The 24,077-nt window shown below is 41.2% G+C and overlaps 1 protein-coding gene and 1 long non-coding RNA gene across 2 annotated transcripts in view; one reads left to right on the top strand and one right to left on the bottom strand.

Moving 5' to 3' along the window:
• The first annotated feature begins 979 nt into the window (after positions 1–979).
• On the top strand, positions 980–13,665 carry LOC118965989. The gene is made up of 4 exons (XR_005053162.1): positions 980–1,253; positions 1,390–1,432; positions 7,668–7,735; positions 11,914–13,665. It is a non-coding gene; the product is annotated as an uncharacterized LOC118965989 (long non-coding RNA).
• Positions 13,666–15,063: 1,398 nt separating this feature from the next.
• Positions 15,064–24,077, bottom strand: part of LOC110531426 (diacylglycerol kinase delta) — an 81,013-nt gene continuing 71,999 nt past the window's right edge. Inside the window, exons 27-31 of the mRNA XM_036989246.1 lie at positions 21,373–21,487; positions 20,489–20,578; positions 17,732–17,851; positions 17,491–17,599; positions 15,064–16,856 (exon numbers count right to left, since the gene is read on the bottom strand). Coding sequence (XP_036845141.1) covers positions 16,804–16,856; positions 17,491–17,599; positions 17,732–17,851; positions 20,489–20,578; positions 21,373–21,487 — 487 coding nt within the window. The 3' untranslated portion in view covers positions 15,064–16,803. The remainder of the gene's footprint in view (positions 16,857–17,490; positions 17,600–17,731; positions 17,852–20,488; positions 20,579–21,372; positions 21,488–24,077) is intronic.

Genomic DNA, 24,077 nt, shown 5'->3' with positions numbered 1-24,077 from the left:
CTTTGTGTGTCAATAAAGATACACGTCAATTAACACAATTCTATTATAGAACGTTGTGTGTGCTGAATTTGCACGTGCAAGCCAAGCCCACCACACCACTGCGATCACTGTGCACGATTGTACAATAAATGTGTCTCATTTCACAGTCGTTTCAGAGTCCCGCAATAAGAGCTACGATGCTAATGTTCTCTGGGTGTCACTGAGTAGACTGATACCCCATGTCATTGATCCACAACCCATAGGTAGCGCTGTACAGTGAAATATGTATTCCCCCGTGGAAGCAGAGAGAACAGTCTGTGACTTGGGTGTCTGGAGGTTTTTTTTACCATTTTTAGGGCCTTCCTCTGACACCGCCTAGTATACAGGTCCTGGATGTCAGGAAGCTTGGCCCCAGTGATGTACTGGGACGTACGAACCACCCTCTGTGGCGCCTTGTGATTGGATGCCAAGCAGTTGCAATACCAAGTGCTGATGCAGCCAGTCAAGATGCGTTCAACGGTGCAGCTGTGGAACTTCTTGAGGACCTGAGGAGCCCAAGTCTTTTCAACGGTGCCGCTGTGGATCTGAGGAGCCCAAGTCTTTTCAACGGTGCAGCTGTGGATCTGCTTGAGGATCTGAGGAGCCCAAGTCTTGTCAGCCTCCTGAGGGGGAAGAGACGTAGTCGCACCTTCTTCACATCTAGTTTGCTGTATTTGGACCATGATACAGTAGGTCCTTAGTGACATGGACACCGAGGAACTTGAAGCTCTCGACCAAAAGTACATCTCAGCTCTGTTAAAAGTGCACTCGAGAAAAACGATTGTATTTATCATCGTGGTTCCGGAGTAAAATTTAAAACAGAAAAATATGCCTCACAAGCCTTTAGTTGCTGAAATAAGTAAATGAATGAGGAGAGATTCGTCAGTGCAGAGATGTATTATAGGTCATTATTATAGTATTATAGGTTATTATTATAGTATTATAGGTCATTATTATAGTATTATAGGTCATTATTATAGTATTATAGGTCATGAATGTGTAGGGGACTTCTGAGAATGCTTTAGATTGTGATTGGACCATAGGTATCAGAGACAGCATCCCGAGTGGACTTTCCTATTGTAGGGCTGTACCCACGGGTGCCATAGCAACGAGAAGCCCCAGGAGCCTTCGCAGCCGACAGTGACGTCAGATAAGAACGGCATGAAACACAACAGAGGGGAGATCATTTACCAGGGGCCCAAATCAGCTGAGGCACAGCAGCAGGAGAAACCCAGGTAGGGGTGTGAGTGTGGGCTCTTTTGAGGATTTTCTTTTGCATTGAGTCTTTTGAGACTAGAGTTGCTTCAGACGTTTCTTAACAATACTATACAAGACCGTACTACTATACTGTTGATTGTCTGTCTCCTCCAGTTCAGATGAACACCATCAACAAGGCAGAACTAAAGCAGAAAAGGTAAGAGAGAGAGAGTTAGTGAGTGAGTGAGTGTGTGAGTGAGTGAGTGAGTGAGTGTGTGTATATATATATATATATATATATATATACAGTGCCTTGCGAAAGTATTCGGCCCCCTTGAACTTTGCGACCTTTTGCCACATTTCAGGCTTCAAACATAAAGATATAAAACTGTATTTTTTTGTGAAGAATCAACAACAAGTGGGACACAATCATGAAGTGGAACGACATTTATTGGATATTTCAAACTTTTTTAACAAATCAAAAACTGAGAAATTGGGCGTGCAAAATTATTCAGCCCCCTTAAGTTAATACTTTGTAGCGCCACCTTTTGCTGCGATTACAGCTGTAAGTCGCTTGGGGTATGTCTCTATCAGTTTTGCACATCGAGAGACTGACATTTTTTCCCATTCCTCCTTGCAAAACAGCTCGAGCTCAGTGAGGTTGGATGGAGAGCATTTGTGAACAGCAGTTTTCAGTTCTTTCCACAGATTCTCGATTGGATTCAGGTCTGGACTTTGACTTGGCCATTCTAACACCTGGATATGTTTATTTTTGAGCCATTCCATTGTAGATTTTGCTTTATGTTTTGGATCATTGTCTTGTTGGAAGACAAATCTCCGTCCCAGTCTCAGGTCTTTTGCAGACATCAGGTTTTCTTCCAGAATGGTCCTGTATTTGGCTCCATCCATCTTCCCATCAATTTGAACCATCTTCCCTGTCCCTGCTGAAGAAAAGCAGGCCCAAACCATGATGCTGCCACCACCATGTTTGACAGTGGGGATGGTGTGTTCAGCTGTGTTGCTTTTACGCCAAACATAACGTTTTGCATTGTTGCCAAAAAGTTCAATTTTGGTTTCATCTGACCAGAACACCTTCTTCCACATGTTTGGTGTGTCTCCCAGGTGGCTTGTGGCAAACTTTAAACGACACTTTTTATGGATATCTTTAAGAAATGGCTTCTTGCCACTCTTCCATAAAGGCCAGATTTGTGCAATATACGACTGATTGTTGTCCTATGGACAGAGTCTCCCACCTCAGCTGTAGATCTCTGCAGTTCATCCAGAGTGATCATGGGCCTCTTGGCTGCATCTCTGATCAGTCTTCTCCTTGTATGAGCTGAAAGTTTAGAGGGACGGCCAGGTCTTGGTAGATTTGCAGTGGTCTGATACTCCTTCCATTTCAATATTATTGCTTGCACAGTGCTCCTTGGGATGTTTAAAGCTTGGGAAATCTTTTTGTATCCAAATCCGGCTTCACAACAGTATCTCGGACAGTATCTCGGACCTGCCTGGTGTGTTCCTTGTTCTTCATGATGCTCTCTGCGCTTTTAACAGACCTCTGAGACTATCACAGTGCAGGTGCATTTATACGGAGACTTGATTACACACAGGTGGATTGTATTTATCATCATTAGTCATTTAGGTCAACATTGGATCATTCAGAGATCCTCACTGAACTTCTGGAGAGAGTTTGCTGCACTGAAAGTAAAGGGGCTGAATAATTTTGCACGCCCAATTTTTCAGTTTTTGATTTGTTAAAAAAGTTTGAAATATCCAATAAATGTCGTTCCACTTCATGATTGTGTCCCACTTGTTGTTGATTCTTCACAAAACAATACAGTTTTATATCTTTATGTTTGAAGCCTGAAATGTGGCAAAAGGTCGCAAAGTTCAAGGGGGCCGAATACTTTCGCAAGGCACTGTATATCTCATAGCTTCTTTCTTTTTCTGTTAGTTCTTGTGGATCAAATTGTTGCATGGTGTTTCTATATAAAATCAGTTGGTTTCAATGCCTCTGTTGAAATATAACATTTCAGTGACTCGGAAATTCCTTATTTTTTTCCTTTTTTCGCTGAGTAAGATTTCAGCAGGACGTTGAACCCCACACTGTCTCTCTGCCCCTTCCTCTTTCTGTGTTTAGCGTTTTCTCATCCCCCCCCCCCTCTCTCTCTCTCTCTCTCACACAATCTCTCTCTCTCTATGTGTGTGTGTGTGTGTGTGTGTGTGTGTGTGTGTGTGTGTGCGTGCGTGCGTGCATGTGCATGACTTGTGTGTCACAGAGAAGTAAGTGAAAAATGTGAGGTGCAGTGACTCCTGTCTTTGTCGATGATGAATCTCTAGCATTCTGCTGATGCAGGATAACAGCCTATTTAAGGCTCCTGCCCTCTCTTAGACAACTATTTTTCCCAGAATTCAACTGTTTTTACCAGAGCCAAATATTTTAGAGAGTTGGGCCAACATTAAGAATTTTGAATATTGATCTAAATCTATAAATTCCGTTACATAACATTACACAGGAATATTTAAACGATGCTAACATGGCTGCCGTAGAATGTTGTAGTGTCATGTTAATTAATGCATCATAATGTAGAACCCTCAATGTCTCAACTCTTTAAATACATGGCTCTGGGTTGGACCAGACATACCGTCCGTACATGTCCAAACACACTACATTTCCGTAACCAACACACACTGCCAAAGCAACAGAAATATTTACATTTCAGCTCTTATTGAAAAGACAAACATTACAATCTCAAAGTATCCATAACAAACACACTTCCCCAGTATTGGGAAATAAGGGGATTTTAATTCTTCTGGAGAAAAAAAAGTTAAAAGAAGTGCTAAATTAATAATGCAACCTGATTGGTCAAAGGGGTTAAATATGTTCTCATTAAGTGTTGTTGCCATCTAGTGGCCAAACTTGGTAACATTATTCCCTGTCCCAGGCTGAGCCGACACTGCTGCAAATATCTGCAGGAAGCTACTGTTGTACTAATGCTCTTTAGAAAGACACTTAACCTAGGTTGAGTCCCAAATGGTATCCTTTTACCCATAGGGCTCTGGTCAAAAGTAGTGCAAAAGTAACCCTTATTACCCTTTATAACCCGTATTACCCTGTATAACCCTTTATAACCCCTATTACCCGTTATAACCCTCATTACCCTTTATAACCCTTTATAACCCTTATTACCCTGTATAACCCGTATGACCCTTTATAACCCTTATTACCCTTTATAACCCTCATTACCCTTTATAACCCGTATAACCCTTTATAACCCTTATTACGCTTTATAACCCCTATTACCCTTTATAACCCTTAATAAACCTTTATAACCATGTATAACCCTTATTACCCTTATTGCCCTTTATAACCCTTATTACCCTTTATAACCCGTATAACCCTTTATAACCCTTATTACCCGTTATAACCCTCATTAACCTTTATAACCCTTTATAACCCTTATTGCCCTTTATAACCCTTATTACCCTGTATAACCCTTATAACCCTCATTACCCTGTATAACCCTTTATAACCCTTATTATCCTTTATAACCCTATAACCCTTATTACCCTTTATAAAAGGCTAATGCCTGTGTTTCCTTCTGTTCATGGTGCCGTCTTAGTTTTTATACCTGAACTGTCCTATGTTGAGGCTATACCAACCTGGACTGTCTTATGTTGAGGCTATACCAACCTGGACTGTCCTATGTTGAGGCTATACCAACCTGGACTGTCCTATGTTGAGGCTATACCAACCTGGACTGTCCTATGTTGAGGCTATACCAACCTGGACTGTCCTATGTTGAGGCTATACCAACCTGAACTGTCCTATGTTGGACACCCCTTCAAATGAGTGGATTCGGCTATTTCAGCCACACCGCTGTTGACGGGTGTATAAAATCGAGCACACAGCCATGCAATCTCCATAGACAAACATTGGCAGTAGAATGGCCTTACTGAAGAGCTCAGTGACTTTCAACGTGGCATCGTCATAGGATGCCACCTTTCCAACAAGTCAGTCAAATTTCTGCCCTGCTAGACTTTTCCGGTCAACTGTAAGTGCTGTTATTGTGAAGTGGAAAAATCTAGGAGCAACACCAGCTCAGCTGCAAAGTGGTAGGCCGCACAAGCTCACAGAACAGGACCGCCGAGTGCTGAAGAATTGTATGTCCTCGGTTGCAACATTCACTACCGCGTTCCAAACTGCCTCTGGAAGCAACGTCAGCACAAGAACTGTTCGTCGGGAGCTTCATGTAGCAGGTTTCCATGGCCGAGCAGCCGCACACAAGCCTAAGATCACCATGCACAATGCCAAGCACTGGCTGGAGTGGTGCAAAGCTTGGAGCAGTGGAAACTCTGGAGCAGTGGAAACTCTGGAGCAGTGGAAACTCTGAGGCAGTGGAAACTCGGAGGCAGTGGAAACTCTGGAGCAGTGGAAACTCTGAGACAGTGGAAACTCTGGAGCAGTGGAAACTCTGAGCAGTGGAAACTCTGGAGCAGTGGAAACTCTGTGGCAGTGGAAACTCTGAGACAGTGGAAACTCTGAGCAGTGGAAACTCTGGAGCAGTGGAAACTCTGGAGCAGTGGAAACTCTGAGACAGTGGAAACTATGAGAAAGTGGAAACTCTGAGGCAGTGGAAACTCTGAGGCAGTGGAAACTCTGGAGCAGTGGAAACTTTGGAGCAGTGGAAACTCTGAGACAGTGGAAACTGAGGCAGTGGAAACTCTGAGACAGTGGAAACTCTGGAGCAGTGGAAACTCTGAAGCAGTGGAAACTCTGAGGCAGTGGAAAATCTGAACAGTGGAAACTCTGGAGCAGTGGAAACTCTGGAGCAGTGGAAACTCTGGAGCAGTGGAAACTCTGAGACAGTGGAAACTCTGAGGCAGTGGAAACTCTGAGGCAGTGGAAACTCTGAGCAGTGGAAACTCTGGAGCAGTGGAAACTCTGGAGCAGTGGAAACTCTGAGACAGTGGAAACTCTGAGGCAGTGGAAACTCTGGAGCAATGGAAACTCTGGAGCAGTGGAAACTCTGGAGCAGTGGAAACTCTGAGACAGTGGAAACTCTGGAGCAGTGGAAACTCTGGAGCAGTGGAAACTCTGGAGCAGTGGAAACTCTGAGACAGTGGAAACTCTGGAGCAGTGGAAACTCTGGAGCAGTGGAAACTCTGGAGCAGTGGAAACTCTGAGACAGTGGAAACTCTGAGGCAGTGGAAACTCTGAGGCAGTGGAAACTCTGAGCAGTGGAAACTCTGGAGCAGTGGAAACTCTGGAGCAGTGGAAACTCTGAGACAGTGGAAACTCTGAGGCAGTGGAAACTCTGGAGCAATGGAAACTCTGGAGCAGTGGAAACTCTGGAGCAGTGGAAACTCTGAGACAGTGGAAACTCTGGAGCAGTGGAAACTCTGGAGCAGTGGAAACTCTGGAGCAGTGGAAACTCTGAGACAGTGGAAACTCTGGAGCAGTGGAAAAGCGTTCTCTGGAGTGATGAATCACGCATCATTATCAGGCAGTCCAATGGACAAATCTGGGTTTGGCGGATGCCAGAAGAATACTACCTGCCCCAATGCATAGTGCCAACTGTAAAGTTTGGTGGAGGAGGAATAATGGTCTGGGGCTGTTTTTCATGGTTCGGGCCCCTTAGTTCCAATGAAGGGAAATCTTAACGCTACAGCATACAATTACATTCTCAATGATTCTGTCCTTCCAACTTTGTGGCAACAGTTTGGGGAAGACCCTTTCCTGTATCAGCATGACAATGCAAGCGAGGTCCATACAGAAATGGTTTGTCGAGATCGGTGTGGAAGAACTTGACTGGCCTGCACAGAGCCCTGACCTCAACACCTTCAAACACCTTTGCAATGAATTGGAACTCCGATGGGGAGCCTGGCCTAATCGCCTAACATCAGTGCCCGACCTCACTAATGTCGCTCTCGCTGCTGGTGATTCTTTGATCCACCTCTACGCAGACGACACCATTCTGTAAACCTCTGGCCCAGCTTTGTCTGTGTTAAGGGTCACAGTTGTAACTGAGAACTTGTTGTCAACTAGTCTACCTGGTAGTGTATCTATACCACCCCTGAATTGCCCTACATTGAGGCTAACTGCACCGTGGTGAGAAAGAAAACACAAACGAACACACAGCGGGGGACGAGAAAACAAAACCTTATGAAATTTGGTTGCTTTTCTGTTTTGGAGTAAACCTGTTAACAGTGATTAACATCTGTCTCTCACCTGTCACATTCAGTTTGGGGACAAGGTGTTCCACCATCTCTGTGTGTGTGTGTGTGTGTGTGTGTGTGTGTGTATGGGGGGGGGGGGGGGGGGGGGGAGTTGCTCTCTCTCTGTTTTCTTCTCTCTCTTTACATGTCCTAGTAGGATGGTTAGTGTCTCAAATGGTATCTCTCTAACAAATAGGTTGTCCTCTGCCCCTCCTCCTACCCCTCTCCTCTAGGTAGCAGATGTAACCGACAGTGTGGTCAACATGGTTCCCTCTAATGTGGAAGTGTCACTCCGTAAGAGGTGGGTGCTGTGGTCTGGGAGAAACTAGAGAACCCCAAGTTCAAACCAGGACCTAGACACGGGTACTGTAATGTCCCTCTTTAAGCCGAACGTACAGTATCTAACACCATATAGCCGCTCTGATTACTTGCGTGGCAAAAATACGCAAATGTATCCAGCGATGCTATTTGTAACTCGGAGCAGGATCACCATCTTGTGTTGCGTTTAATGAGACTTTATGTTTAATTTCTTATCATTATAAGAATGGTGATTAGGGTGTCTGACATTGGGTGTGAAATTAAAACATGGACTGGACAGTAATGTTTACTGTATTATAATGAAAACATGGACTGGACAGACAGTAATGTTCACTGTATTATAATGAAACCATGGACTGGACAGTAATGTTCACTGTATTTTAATGAAAACATGGACTGGACAGACAGTAATGTTCACTGTATTATAATGAAACCATGGACTGGACAGTAATGTTCACTGTATTTTAATGAAAACATGGACTGGACAGACAGTAATGTTCACTGTATTTTAATGATAACATGGACTGGACAGTAATGTTCACTGTATTATAATGAAACCATGGACTGGACAGACAGTAATGTTCACTGTATTATAATGAAACCATGGACTGGACAGTAATGTTCACTGTATTATAATGAAACCATGGACTGGACAGACAGTAATGTTCACTGTATTATAATGAAACCATGGACAGACAGTAATGTTCACTGTATTATAATGAAAACATGGACTGGACAGACAGTAATGTTCACTGTATTATAATGAAAACATGGACTGGACAGACTAATGTTCACTGTATTTTAATGAAAACATGGACTGGACAGACAGTAATGTTCACTGTATTATAATGATAACATGGACTGGACAGTAATGTTCACTGTATTATAATGAAACCATGGACAGACAGTAATGTTCACTGTATTATAATGAAAACATGGACTGGACAGACAGTAATGTTCACTGTATTATAATGAAAACATGGACTGGACAGTAATGTTCACTGTATTATAATGATAACATGGACTGGACAGACAGTAATGGTCACTGTATTTTAATGATAACATGGACTGACAGTAATGTTCACTGTATTTTAATGATAACATGGACTGACAGTAATGTTCACTGTATTTTAATGAAAACATGGACTGGACAGACAGTAATGTTCACTGTATTATAATGAAAACATGGACTGGACAGACAGTAATGTTCACTGTATTATAATGAAACCATGGACTGGACAGTAATGTTCACTGTATTTTAATGAAAACATGGACTGGACAGACAGTAATGTTCACTGTATTATAATGATAACATGGACTGGACAGTAATGTTCACTGTATTATAATGAAACCATGGACTGGACAGACAGTAATGTTCACTGTATTATAATGAAAACATGGACTGGACAGTAATGTTCACTGTATTTTAATGAAAACATGGACTGGACAGACAGTAATGTTCACTGTATTATAATGATAACATGGACTGGACAGACTAATATTCACTGTATTATAAAGAAACCATGGACCAGACAGTAATGTTCACTGTATTATAAAGAAACCATGGACCAGACAGTAATGTTCACTGTATTATAATGATAACATGGACCAGACAGTAATGTTCACTGTATTATAAAGAAACCATGGACTGGACAGTAATGTTCACTGTATTATAATGATAACATGGACTGGACAGACTAATGTTCACTGTATTATAATGAAAACATGGACTGGACAGACTAATGTTCACTGTATTATAAAGAAAACATGGACTGGACAGACAGTAATGTTCACTGTATTATAATGAAACCATGGACAGACAGTAATGTTCACTGTATTATAATGAAACCATGGACTGGACAGTAATGTTCACTGTATTATAATGAAATAATGGACTGGACAGACAGTAATGTTCACTGTATTATAATGAAACCATGGACAGACAGTAATGTTCACTGTATTATAATGAAAACATGGACTGGACAGACAGTAATGTTCACTGTATTATAATGAAAACATGGACTGGACAGACTAATGTTCACTGTATTTTAATGAAAACATGGACTGGACAGACAGTAATGTTCACTGTATTATAATGATAACATGGACTGGACAGTAATGTTCACTGTATTATAATGAAAACATGGACTGGACAGACAGTAATGTTCACTGTATTATAATGAAAACATGGACTGGACAGTAATGTTCACTGTATTATAATGATAACATGGACTGACAGTAATGTTCACTGTATTTTAATGATAACATGGACTGACAGTAATGTTCACTGTATTATAATGAAAACATGGACTGGACAGACAGTAATGGTCACTGTATTTTAATGATAACATGGACTGACAGTAATGTTCACTGTATTTTAATGATAACATGGACTGACAGTAATGTTCACTGTATTATAATGAAAACATGGACTGGACAGTAATGTTCACTGTATTATAATGAAACCATGGACTGGACAGTAATGTTTACTGTATTTTAATGAAAACATGGACAGACAGTAATGTTCACTGTATTATAATGAAAACATGGACTGGACAGACAGTAATGTTCACTGTATTATAATGAAAACATGGACTGGACAGTAATGTTCACTGTATTATAATGATAACATGGACTGGACAGACAGTAATGGTCACTGTATTTTAATGATAACATGGACTGACAGTAATGTTCACTGTATTTTAATGATAACATGGACTGACAGTAATGTTCACTGTATTTTAATGAAAACATGGACTGGACAGACAGTAATGTTCACTGTATTATAATGAAAACATGGACTGGACAGACAGTAATGTTCACTGTATTATAATGAAACCATGGACTGGACAGTAATGTTCACTGTATTTTAATGAAAACATGGACTGGACAGACAGTAATGTTCACTGTATTATAATGAAAACATGGACTGGACAGTAATGTTCACTGTATTATAATGAAAACATGGACTGGACAGACAGTAATGTTCACTGTATTATAATGATAACATGGACTGGACAGTAATGTTCACTGTATTATAATGAAAACATGGACTGGACAGTAATGTTCACTGTATTATAATGATAACATGGACTGGACAGACAGTAATGGTCACTGTATTTTAATGATAACATGGACTGACAGTAATGTTCACTGTATTTTAATGATAACATGGACTGACAGTAATGTTCACTGTATTATAATGAAAACATGGACTGGACAGTAATGTTCACTGTATTATAATGAAACCATGGACTGGACAGTAATGTTCACTGTATTTTAATGAAAACATGGACAGACAGTAATGTTCACTGTATTATAATGAAAACATGGACTGGACAGACAGTAATGTTCACTGTATTATAATGAAAACATGGACTGGACAGTAATGTTCACTGTATTATAATGATAACATGGACTGGACAGACAGTAATGGTCACTGTATTTTAATGATAACATGGACTGACAGTAATGTTCACTGTATTTTAATGAAAACATGGACTGGACAGACAGTAATGTTCACTGTATTATAATGAAAACATGGACTGGACAGACAGTAATGTTCACTGTATTATAATGAAACCATGGACTGGACAGTAATGTTCACTGTATTTTAATGAAAACATGGACTGGACAGACAGTAATGTTCACTGTATTATAATGAAAACATGGACTGGACAGTAATGTTCACTGTATTATAATGAAAACATGGACTGGACAGACAGTAATGTTCACTGTATTATAAAGAAACCATGGACCAGACAGTAATGTTCACTGTATTATAATGATAACATGGACCAGACAGTAATGTTCACTGTATTATAAAGAAACCATGGACTGGACAGTAATGTTCACTGTATTATAATGATAACATGGACTGGACAGACTAATGTTCACTGTATTATAATGATAACATGGACTGGACAGTAATGTTCACTGTATTTTAATGATAACATGGACTGGACAGACAGTAATGTTCACTGTATTATAATGATAACATGGACTGGACAGTAATGTTCACTGTATTTTAATGATAACATGGACTGGACAGACAGTAATGTTCACTGTATTATAATGATAACATGGACTGGACAGACTAATGTTCACTGTATTATAATGAAAACATGGACTGGACAGACAGTAATGTTCACTGTATTCCAGGTTCCATAGATGAGGCCAACAACTGCAGTCAGTACGACAGAGACATTGATGACATCAGTGTCTCGGATGAGGAGTGAGAGAAACCGATTGTCCAGAATCTTCGAGAAGCGTAAGAGACACCCGTGTTTGATTGATTGTCTGACCCCGACGGCTAAGGTCAAGAGGATGGTCTCACTAGCTGTGAGAGTGATTGTTCTATTTTATTGTCCATTTTCCGTACAGTCCTAGGAACGGTAACGACTGTTACTGCTTTTTAATTTATATAGAAATGGTATTGATCTCTACTGTATGCACAGATAAAAAATATCAATCTGTTATAGAGGAGTTTTCCTCTCTACCCTCTGGCACAGTGTCCATATTAGGACATAGGCATCAGACAAATCTGGGTCAGAATCAATGTCCTAATATGGACACCATACTAAGACTTTGTTGTAATGAAATAAGGCCTACTGTATTGAATATTCAGCTACATACTTTCTGTTTGAGTGTACAGTGTGTGACATGGCGTTAAATGTGCTGTAATATTCATTAAAACCAAAGGAGGAACTCCATCTATCAAACTTGCATTATGTGTCGCACTTGACACACACACACTTTGTATCAGCCTGTTTCTCTCTCTGGGCCACACATGATTAGATAGCACATAGACAGGCTAAGACCAAAGTTCAACCCTGGGACATCGTAAATGACCTTTGAAAGTCACGTGCAGAGTTCTAGTCGACGACAACGCGCCTTTTGATCGAATCACAGACTAAAGTCACTGATAAAAAATAATCATATGCCTGTAAAACAAGTAAAATCATCGCTTCTAGGCACGATCATTATCTTATTGGCAAAGTAAACATTTCTGTCGAGTAACCTGTCAAAATAATGGTTTGGCTCGAAGCTGAAAAAAACGTATATTTGGAATACTCAATCAAGTCCAATACATGATGACATCAAAGATTCACAATTCAATTCACAATCACATCCCTTCTTATCAATTTATACCATTAAATAGTATAATATACAACATCTTGACACTTAGGACTACGGAATCATGTTAGGTCCAAAGGCTAACCTCCCAGCCCGGTTACAGCGATCAACCAGCACAACCAATTAACAGCACAATATTATTCAACATCTTTGAACAAACAACGTGCAACATCAAGTCCAGCTTTGAGCATTGCCCTTCTGTCTGTAAGGGGGGCGTTCACAAGACAAAGTGAGTTCACAAAAACGTATCGTCAAATACACGCAACCGTGGCATGTGACATACATGTAGTCCGACAAGACGTTTTCAAATCCTAAATGACTTGATATGTTGTTGCATTGTTCTCCGTTCCTCTCAGTACCTTGGCGATTGACAGCTATATATTTCATGTCACGTGAAGACTTCAACACTGTTCAGTACCGATATCCTAGTACCACGCAACAGACACACAAACAGTTGCTAAGGAACGGTTGGCATACCATTGGAGTAACCTTGCAGTAGCATGTTTGAGAATACGTTCTTCCGTGAGATTAGGATGTGTTGACTGAGAACATCAGGGTTGCAAAATTCCTGTGACTTTCCTTGTTGGAGGATTCCTGGATTTCCCGCTGATTCCCTTCGGGTTAAAACATCTTCCAATCAGGATTTCTATAAAGCATGGGAATTTGGGGAGTTACCGGAATTTTGCAACCCTGCAAAACATGTACAGTACCAGTCAAACGTTTGGACACACCTACTCATTCAAGGGTTTTTCTTTACTTTTACTATTGTATACATTGTAGAATAATAGTGAAGACATGAAAACTATGAAATAACACATATGGAATCATGTAGTGACCAAAATAATGTTAAACAAATCAAAATATATTTTATATTTGAGATTCTTCAAAGTAGCCAACCTTTGCCTTGATGACAGCTTTGCACACTATTGGCATGCTGTCAACCAGCTTCATGAGGTAGTCACGTGGAAAGGATTTCAATTAACAGGTGTGCCTTGTTAAAAGTTAATTTGTGGGATTTCATTCCATCTTAATGCGTTTGAGCCAATCAGTTGTGTTGTGACATGGTAGGGGTGGTATACAGAATATAACCCTATTTGGTAAAAGACCAAGTCCATATTATGGCAAGAAAAGCTAAAATAACCAAAGAGAAAAAACAGTCCATCACTTCAAGACATGAAGGTCAGTCAATCAGGAAAAAACATGAAGCACTACGATGAAACTGGCTCTCATGAGGACCGCCATAGGAAAAGGAGACCCAGAGTTACCTCTCCTGCAGAGGATACATTCATTAGAGTTAAGTGCACAACAGATTGCAGCCCAAATAAATGCTTCAGAGTTCAAGTAACAGACATCTACTGTTCAGAGGAGACTGCGTGAATCAGGCCTTCATGGTCAAATGCTGCAAAGAAACCACTACTAAAGGACATCAATATAAAGAAGAGACTTGCTTGGGCCAAGAAACACGAGTAATTGACATTAGACGGGTGGAAATCTGTCCAAATTTGAGATTTTTGGTTCAAACTGCCGGTTCTTTGTGAGATGCAGAGTAGGTGAACGGATGATCTTCGCATGTGTGGTTCCCACCATGAAGCATGGAGGAGGAGGTGTGATGTTGCTTTTCTGGCCACAGTGTCTGTGATTTATTTAGAATTAAAGGCACACTTAATCAGCACTCTGCAGCGATACGCCATCCCATCTGGTTTGCGCTTAGTGGGACTATAATTTGTTTTTCAACTGTACAATGACCCAAAACACGCCTCCAGGCTGTGTAAGGGTTATTAGACCAAGAAGGAGAGTGATGGAATGCTGCATCAGATGACCTGTCCTCCACAATCACCCAATTGAGATGGTTTGGGATGAGTTGGACCGCAGAGCGAAGGAAAAGCACCCAACAAGTGCTCAGCATATGTGGGAACTCCTTCAAGACAGTTGGAAAAGCATTCCACATGAAGCTGGTTGAGAGAATGCCAAAATAATGCAAAGCTGTCATCAAGGCAGGGTCGCTACTTTGAAGAATCTAAAATACATGATTCCATGTGTTATTTCATAGTGTTGATGTCTTCACTATGACTCTACAATGTAGAACATAGTACAAACAAATAAAATCCTTGAGTACAGTAGGTGTGTCCAAACTTTCGACTGGTACTGTGTGTGTGTAAATATATATATATATATATATATATACATATACATATACACACACTAACATTCGCTTGGTTATATTTATATATTAACACACAATGATCTCTGTATAGATTTGTCATAAATATGATGGAGAGGGACCGTTGTCATAGCAATAAAAACCACAAGTGAACGGTCACTTTACAACACACACACACACAAATGTGTTCTTTAAGTTTCGCTTTGTAAAGTGCAAGGCAACATACAGTAAACTCGAACGACACAGTAAAATGAACGACACACACACACACAGTGTCGTTTGCACATACGCACACAATCGTCATATGTCATTTTAAACCAGTGCGCCTGGTAAGAAACTTCCCACATATGTAAAGGTACCTCATTAAAGCCTCTAACAGCAGCATGCTAATGGTACAGTAGCACATTCATATAGCTAACAGTTTATCTGATTGACTATGAACATAATTACTTCAAGTTTGTTCAGCATTAAATTAATTAAATGTTCAAGATATTACAGGACGTTGTAATAAATGTTGTATCCATTTCCTAATTTATTATTATTTATGAATTTATTCTTCCTATTAATAACGTAATAATAAAAAAAAAAAACGTTTACAGAAGTGTCTTCAGATAAGGCGCTACCCAATTTCTACAAGAGAATATATATTCAATCGTGACCATTAAGGAATGTATAAGCTCATGGTGAATGTTTGTCCTAACCACAGATCTAGGATCAGATTTCTAATCTTGACCTTAGATCAGTGTCTACTGGGTTACTTCTTCCATCTCATAGGATAGTGAGGAGTGGAAGGCATGCAGGGATGGAGACATCAGGCCAGGCCACTGTGTGAATATTCACACAGTAATATGAATATTCACGCAGTAGTATGCATATTCACGCAGTAGTATGAATATTCACACGGTAGAACAAATATTCACACAGTAATATGAATATTCACGCAGTAGTATGAATATTCACACGGTAAAATGAATATTCACAAGGTAATACGCACACATGTAGTACATTCCTCAATATGACCCTGCAATAGTCTATTTTTTGTTTTACATTTATGAGTCTCCAGTTAATAATTTGAGATGTTGTTTACATTGTTGTTCATTTGTATTTTTGTTGTTCTTACGGCGATAGGAACAGAAAGCAAAGTCGTCTTCGGACTTCAGATTTCTCGAGGAAACTAAAAAGTCCTGTAAGTTGTCACGAAAGTCAATAAAGATTACAAAAAAAAGAGAAAAGAGGAAGGGTAGTGTAAACGCCTGCCAAAAAAAGGAGTTATTTAAAAATAAAAACAAAATGGCTGCTCATGTCATGCAAAGGAGAGCTCCGCCTACGTAAACACATTGCGTCGTCAAGGAAACAAGTTGCTAAGAGAGCGTCTCTTCTCCTTCTCTGCTTTCATCTCAAGAAGCCACGCCCACCTCCTGGGTCAGTAGGCCAAATAGAACCAATAACAGGACCCCAAATGGTGATAGGATGCAAAGCCACACCCCCTAGTTAAAAACAACTCCTCCCTAATTTCAAAATGGAGAACATCGAGAGTCAAGGGGGAGGTGTTAGCTGAAAGGCGGGAGGGTCGTGGAATCATTTTGTACTTCTCACCCCTCGGTAGGTAAAGCCCACGTCCCGTAGGAAGAAGAGGGTGACACCCCTCGGTAGGTAAAGCCCACGTCCCGTACGAAGAAGAGGGTGACACCCCTCGCCTCCCCTGGCTGCCATGGTGATGGGTGTACCTTGTTAAGCCTTTGCGTTTAAGTTCCTCAATTGCCTGAAGGACCCGTCTCATTTGGGCCACCTTTAATATCCCAAGGTCCTGTTGGAGAGAGACAGACAATAACAACAATAGTTCACCAGTTGTTTTATACAGTATATTGGATGGCACTCTTATAAAATCACTACAGGTACTTTATATATCAACTCAAATAACTTCGAAATCAAAAGGCAAATTATGTAGAAAATGTACACAACAAATACATAATCATTTGGTGGGTTCTTATGCACTATTGTACACGTGTGAATTGGAAATGTTTTTTTTTGTGTTTTTTTTAGCATTCCCAATTTCTGGGTCTGCCATTATAAACAGTTGGAGCAATTTGGGTTAAGTGCCATGCTCAAGGCACACAGACAGCCATGCTCAAGGCACACAGACAGATTTTTCACCTTGATGGCGCAGGGATTTGAACTAGCAGCCTTTTGGTTACCGGTCCAAAGCTCTAACCGCAAGGCTACCTGCTGCCCCATGTGGTCCAATAACAAGTTATTCATAATTCCACATATATTTGACCAGGGTTGGTAAGAAAATCCCCAGACAATAATCAAGTTCTTACTCTTGGTTGCCATCAACACTGGGCCTTAGACCCAAAATGCTTGTGTTAAAACCAAAATGGCCGCCTAGTTTCCTATTGTGCTTCAGGCCTCAAAGCAGGGGGCCTGGCCTGTATCCTTACCTGACAGAGAGCTATTGGACTTCTGCTTGTGGAGCTTCTCTCTCTCCCTCTTCACCTTGGGCATCATCTTCATCTTAATACTGCTCTTACCGCTCACCCTCACAGTGTCCTGGAGAGAGAGAGATGGATGAGAGGAAAGGAGAGAGCGAAAGGATAGAGGGAGGACGGAAGGAGATAAATAAAAGTTGACTGGTTGAATAAAAATGACTCCTGCTGTTTTTGATTGCAAACACACACTCACAGCCACCTCCTCAGAGCAGTGCATGGCAGGGCAGATCCAGTGTATGTCGTCCAGCTTGTGGAGTTCAGCGCTCAGACTGCTGAGAGTAGAGAGGAGCTCCTCTTCCTGGGGAGAGTCCACCTGAAACAGTGAGACGGGGGAGGAGAGAGGGGAGGAAGGTGGAGGAGAGAGGGGAGGAAGGGGGAGAAGAGAGGGAGAGATGAGGGGAGGGAGGAGAGAGGGAAGGAGGAGAGAGGAAGGAGAAGGGAGGAGAGATGGAGGGGAGAGAGGAAGAAGAGGGAAGGAGATGGAAGGAGAGGGAGGGGAGAGAGGAAGAAGAGGGAAGGAGATGGAAGGAGAGAGAGGGTGGGGAGAGAGAGAGGAGAAGGAAGAGCGAGGGAGGACAGGGAGGAGAAAGGGGAGGAGATAGATAACACAGACATACTATTAGAAACCTTTTTTCACACTACTGAGCCAAACAGAACAGAACCAATTAGACAATCTGTACTGAGTTGGTCAGTTTACGAATTCACTATATTAGCTGAACCAGAGCCGTACAGTAGGGGTTGGTCCTGTACTGTGAACCAGGGTCATGTGTGGTGCCATGGGTTACAGTATACCAGTAGGGGGTTATAGTACACCAGTAGGAGGTTACAGTATACCAGTAGGGGATTATAGTATACCAGTAGGATGTTATAGTATACCAGTAGGATGTTATAGTATACCAGTAGGGGGTTACAGTATACCAGTAGGGGGTTATAGTATACCAGTAGGGGGTTACAGTATACCAATATACCAGTAGGGGGTTACAGTGTACCAGTAGGGGGTTATAGTATACCAGTAGGATGTTATAGTATACCAGTAGGATGTTATAGTATACCAGTAGGGGGTTACAGTCTACCAGTATACCAGTAGGGGGTTATAGTATACCAGTAGGGGGTTATAGTATACCAGTAGGATGTTATAGTATACCAGTAGGATGTTATAGTATACCAGTATACCAGTAGGGGGTTACAGTATACCAGTAGGGGGTTATAGTATACCAGTAGGATGTTATAGTATACCAGTAGGATGTTACAGTATACCAGTAGGGGGTTATAGTATACCAGTAGGGGGTTATAGTATACCAGTAGGGGGTTATAGTATACCAGTAGGGGGTTATAGTATACCAGTAAGGGGTTATAGTATACCAGTAAGGGGTTATAGTATACCAGTATACCAGTAGGGGGTTACAGTATACCAGTAGGATGTTATAGTATACCAGTAGGATGTTATAGTATACCAGTAGGGGGTTATAGTATACCAGTAGGGGGTTATAGTATACCAGTAGGGGGTTACAGTATACCAGTAGGGGGTTACAGTATACCAGTATACCAGTAGGGGGTTATAGTATACCAGTATACCAGTAGGGGGTAGAGTATACCAGTAGGGGGTTATAGTATACCAGTATGGGGTTACAGTATACCAGTAGGGGGTTATAGTATACCAGTAGGGGGTTACAGTATACCAGTAGGGGGTTATAGTATACTAGTAGGGGGTTATAGTATACCAGTAGGGGGTTACAGTATACCAGTAGGGGGTTACAGTATACCAGTAGGGGGTTACAGTATACCAGTAGGGGGTTACAGTATACCAGTATACCAGTAGGGGGTTACAGTGTACCAGTAGGGGGTTATAGTATACCAGTAGGATGTTATAGTATACCAGTAGGATGTTATAGTATACCAGTAGGGGGTTACAGTCTACCAGTATACCAGTAGGGGGTTATAGTATACCAGTAGGGGGTTATAGTATACCAGTAGGATGTTATAGTATACCAGTAGGATGTTATAGTATACCAGTATACCAGTAGGGGGTTACAGTATACCAGTAGGGGGTTATAGTATACCAGTAGGATGTTATAGTATACCAGTAGGATGTTACAGTATACTAGTAGGGGGTTATATTATACCATTAGGGGGTTATAGTATACTAGTAGGGGGTTATAGTATACCAGTAGGGGGTTATAGTATACTAGTAGGGGGTTACAGTATACTAGTAGGGGGTTATAGTATACCAGTAGGGGGTTATAGTATACTAGTAGGGGGTTATAGTATACTAGTAGGGGGTTATAGTATACTAGTAGGGGGTTATAGTATACTAGTAGGGGGTTACAGTATACTAGTAGGGGGTTATAGTATACCAGTAGGGGGTTATAGTATACCAGTAGGGGGTTATAGTATACCAGTAGGGGGTTATAGTATACTAGTAGGGGGTTATAGTATACTAGTAGGGGGTTACAGTATACCAGTAGGGGGTTATAGTATACCAGTAGGGGGTTATAGTATACTAGTAGGGGGTTACAGTATACTAGTAGGGGGTTATAGTATACCAGTAGGGGGTTATAGTATACTAGTAGGGGGTTATAGTATACTAGTAGGGGGTTACAGTATACTAGTAGGGGGTTATAGTATACTAGTAGGGGGTTATAGTATACCAGTAGGGGGTTATAGTATACCAGTAGGGGGTTATAGTATACCAGTAGGGGGTTACAGTATACCAGTATACCAGTAGGGGGTTATAGTATACTAGTAGGGGGTTATAGTATACTAGTAGGGGGTTATAGTATACCAGCAGGGGGTTACAGTATACCAGTAGGGGGTTATAGTATACTAGTAGGGGGTTATAGTATACTAGTAGGGGGTTATAGTATACTAGTAGGGGGTTATAGTATACTAGTAGGGGGTTATAGTATACCAGCAGGGGGTTATAGTATACTAGTAGGGGGTTATAGTATACCAGTAGTTTCCCCTCCAGCAGCATCGTGGTCTCCAGCTGAAGGACTCTACTGCTGTTCACGATCTCCACTGCTGTACTGCGACTCAGACACTGAAGAGCACAGACAACTGGTGAGGACAACACTTCAAAATGGAGAGTTACCCATTTTACCACAGGAGGCTGGTGGGAGGAGCTCTAGGAGGACAGGCTCATTGTAATGGCTGGAATGGAATATATGGGACGCTATCAAACATCTGGAAACCACACTTGTGACTGTTTCATTCATTCCATTCCAGCCATTACAACGAGCCCATCCTCCCACCAGCCCATCCTCCTATAGCTCCTCCCACCAGCCCATCCTCCTATAGCTCCTCCCACCAGCCCATCCTCCTATAGCTCCTCCCACCAGCCCATCCTCCTATAGCTCCTCCCACCAGCCCATCCTCCTATAGCTCCTCCCACCAGCCCATCCTCCTATAGCTCCTCCCACCAGCCCATCCTCCTATAGCTCCTCCCACCAGCCCATCCTCCTATAGCTCCTCCCACCAGCCCATCCTCATATAGCTCCTCCCACCAGCCCATCCTCCTATAGCTCCTCCCACCAGCCCATCCTCATATAGCTCCTCCCACCAGCCCATCCTCCTATAGCTCCTCCCACCAGCCCATCCTCATATAGCTCCTCCCACCAGCCCATCCTCCTATAGCTCCTCCCACCAGCCTCATTGTATTTTGATGTTCAGAGATGTAAAGAAATTGGAAAAGCCCTGAACACACAACACAAACTCTTATACATCATCCTTTTGATCTGAATACCGTTGAAATAAATCATGTTGATCAGGAAAGGGATCATGGGAAGGGTAGCTATAGACATGTAGAGTGGCTGCTGGGTAGTGTAGTTGTCTTACCTCAGGGCTGGACGGCTTGGAGGGGAAGGCTTCACTGAGGACTAGGGCACTGGCGTTGACAGCATGAGCTAACTCCTGTTCCACCAGCTTGTGTGTCTTAGCCGCATCTCTTATCCTATTGGACAACACAACACTGTATTAATGTTATCCTATTGGACAATACAACAATACAACACTGTATTAATGTTATCCTATTGGACAATACAACAATACAACACTGTATTCATGTTATCCTATTGGACAATACAACACTGTATTCATGTTATCCTATTGGACAATACAACACTGTATTCATGTTATCCTATTGGACAATACAACACTGTATTCATGTTATCCTATTGGACAATACAACACTGTATTCATGTTATCCTTTTGGACAATACAACACTGTATTCATGTTATCCTATTGGACAATACAACACTGTATTCATGTTATCCTATTGGACAATACAACACTGTATTCATGTTATCCTTTTGGACAATACAACACTGTATTCATGTTATCCTATTGGACAATACAACACTGTATTCATGTTATCCTATTGGACAATACAACACTGTATTCATGTTATCCTATTGGACAATACAACACTGTATTCATGTTATCCTATTGGACAATACAACACTGTATTCATGTTATCCTATTGGACAATACAACACTGTATTCATGTTATCCTATTGGACAATACAACACTGTATTCATGTTATCCTATTGGACAATACAACACTGTATTCATGTTATCCTATTGGTCAATACAACACTGTATTCATGTTATCCTATTGGACAATACAACACTGTATTAAGTACTGTGATAGAAATGAAACCATTGAATTAGACTTTTTGAATTGAAACGTCACTACTTTTTCAAACGTAATTACATTTTAGAAACATGTATTTCCTGTCTAAATAGGCCTAAACTTGGGTCAAGGGTCAAAATGACAGTTTGGTTCTGGTTTTATACTTTCTATTCCATGTTCTGCAGCAGCTTCTCAGGAACACAGAACACAGGACAGGACTCACCACTGCTGAGATGTCTTATTTTCAAGTGATTGGAAAAGGTCAAAAAGGTCAAGTACAGGTCAGTGATAACCCTTTAGCAAATAATCTGTCAGGTCAAAAAGGTCAAGTACAGGTCAGTGATAACCCCTTAGCAAATCATCTGTCAGGTCAAAAAGGTCAAGTACAGGTCAGTGATAACCCTTTAGCAAATCATCTGTCAGGTCAAAAAGGTCAAGTACAGGTCAGTGATAACCCTTTAGCAAATCATCTGTCAGGTCAAAAAGGTCAAGTACAGGTCAGTGATAACCCCAGAGCAAATCATCTGTCTGGAATCTTAAATTCAACACTTATGTCCAATATCTCAAGATACGAATCTTCATGCTTTAATGCAAAACTGAGATTTTGTAAATATTTGAAACAACTTATGAGATTAGATTTTCTTTATAGTACGCATTATGCAAATGAGTTAATGCATTGCAATGTTCCATTCATTTAAATGGAAAAAAGTGTAAATGCTTCTACTCTTAAACCTTTTGAGATAGACACTCCAAACTAGCTTCATGTTTACACTGAGGAGTAACAGTACGTTTAAATGACATTACATCATCATGAACACAAATCAGGGTAACTATTTACCATTTTGTAACAGTTAGCCTACTGTATGTACAGTGCATTGCGAAAGTATTCGGCCCCCTTGAACTTTGCGACCTTTTGCCACATTTCAGGCTTCAAACAGAAAGATATAAAACTGTATTTTTTTGTGAAGAATCAACAACAAGTGGGACACAATCATGAACTGGAATGACATTTATTGGATATTTCAAACTTTTTTAACAAATCAAAAACTGAAAAATTGGGCGTGCAAAATTATTCAGCGCCACCTTTTGCTGCGATTACAGCTGTAAGTCGCTTGGGGTATGTCTCTATCAGTTTTGCACATCGAGAGACTGACATTTTTTCCCATTCCTCCTTGCAAAACAGCTCGAGCTCAGTGAGGTTGGATGGAGAGCATTTGTGAACAGAAGTTTTCAGTTCTTTCCACAGATTCTCGATTGGATTCAGGTCTGGACTTTGACTTGGCCATTCTAACACCTGGATATGTTTATTTTTGAACCATTCCATTGTAGATTTTGCTTTATGTTTTGGATCATTGTCTTGTTGGAAGACAAATCTCCGTCCCAGTCTCAGGTCTTTTGCAGACTCCATCAGGTTTTCTTCCAGAATGGTCCTGTATTTGGCTCCATCCATCTTCCCATCAATTTTAACCATCTTCCCTGTCCCTGCTAAAGAAAAGCAGGCCCAAACCATGATGCTGCCACCACCATGTTTGACAGTGGGGATGGTGTGTTCAGGGTGATGAGCTGTGTTGCTTTTACGCCAAACATAACGTCTTGCATTGTTGCCAAAAAGTTCAGAGCACCTTCTTCCACATGTTTGGTGTGTCTCCCAGGTGGCTTGTGGCAAACTTTAAACAACACTTTTTATGGATATCTTTAAGAAATGGCTTTCTTGCCACTCTTCCATAAAGGCCAGATTTGTGCAATATACGACTGATTGTTGTCCTATGGACAGAGTCTCCCACCTCAGCTGTAGATCTCTGCAGTTCATCCAGAGTGATCATGGGCCTCTTGGCTGCATCTCTGATCAGTCTTCTCCTTGTATGAGCTGAAAGTTTAGAGGGACGGCCAGGTCTTGGTAGATTTGC

This window comes from Oncorhynchus mykiss, chromosome 9 (assembly GCF_013265735.2).
Source record: "Oncorhynchus mykiss isolate Arlee chromosome 9, USDA_OmykA_1.1, whole genome shotgun sequence".
Taxonomy (NCBI): Eukaryota; Metazoa; Chordata; class Actinopteri; order Salmoniformes; family Salmonidae; genus Oncorhynchus; species Oncorhynchus mykiss.
Note: the sequence above shows the minus strand (reverse complement) of the source record. Positions and strands in the feature narration are given on the sequence as shown.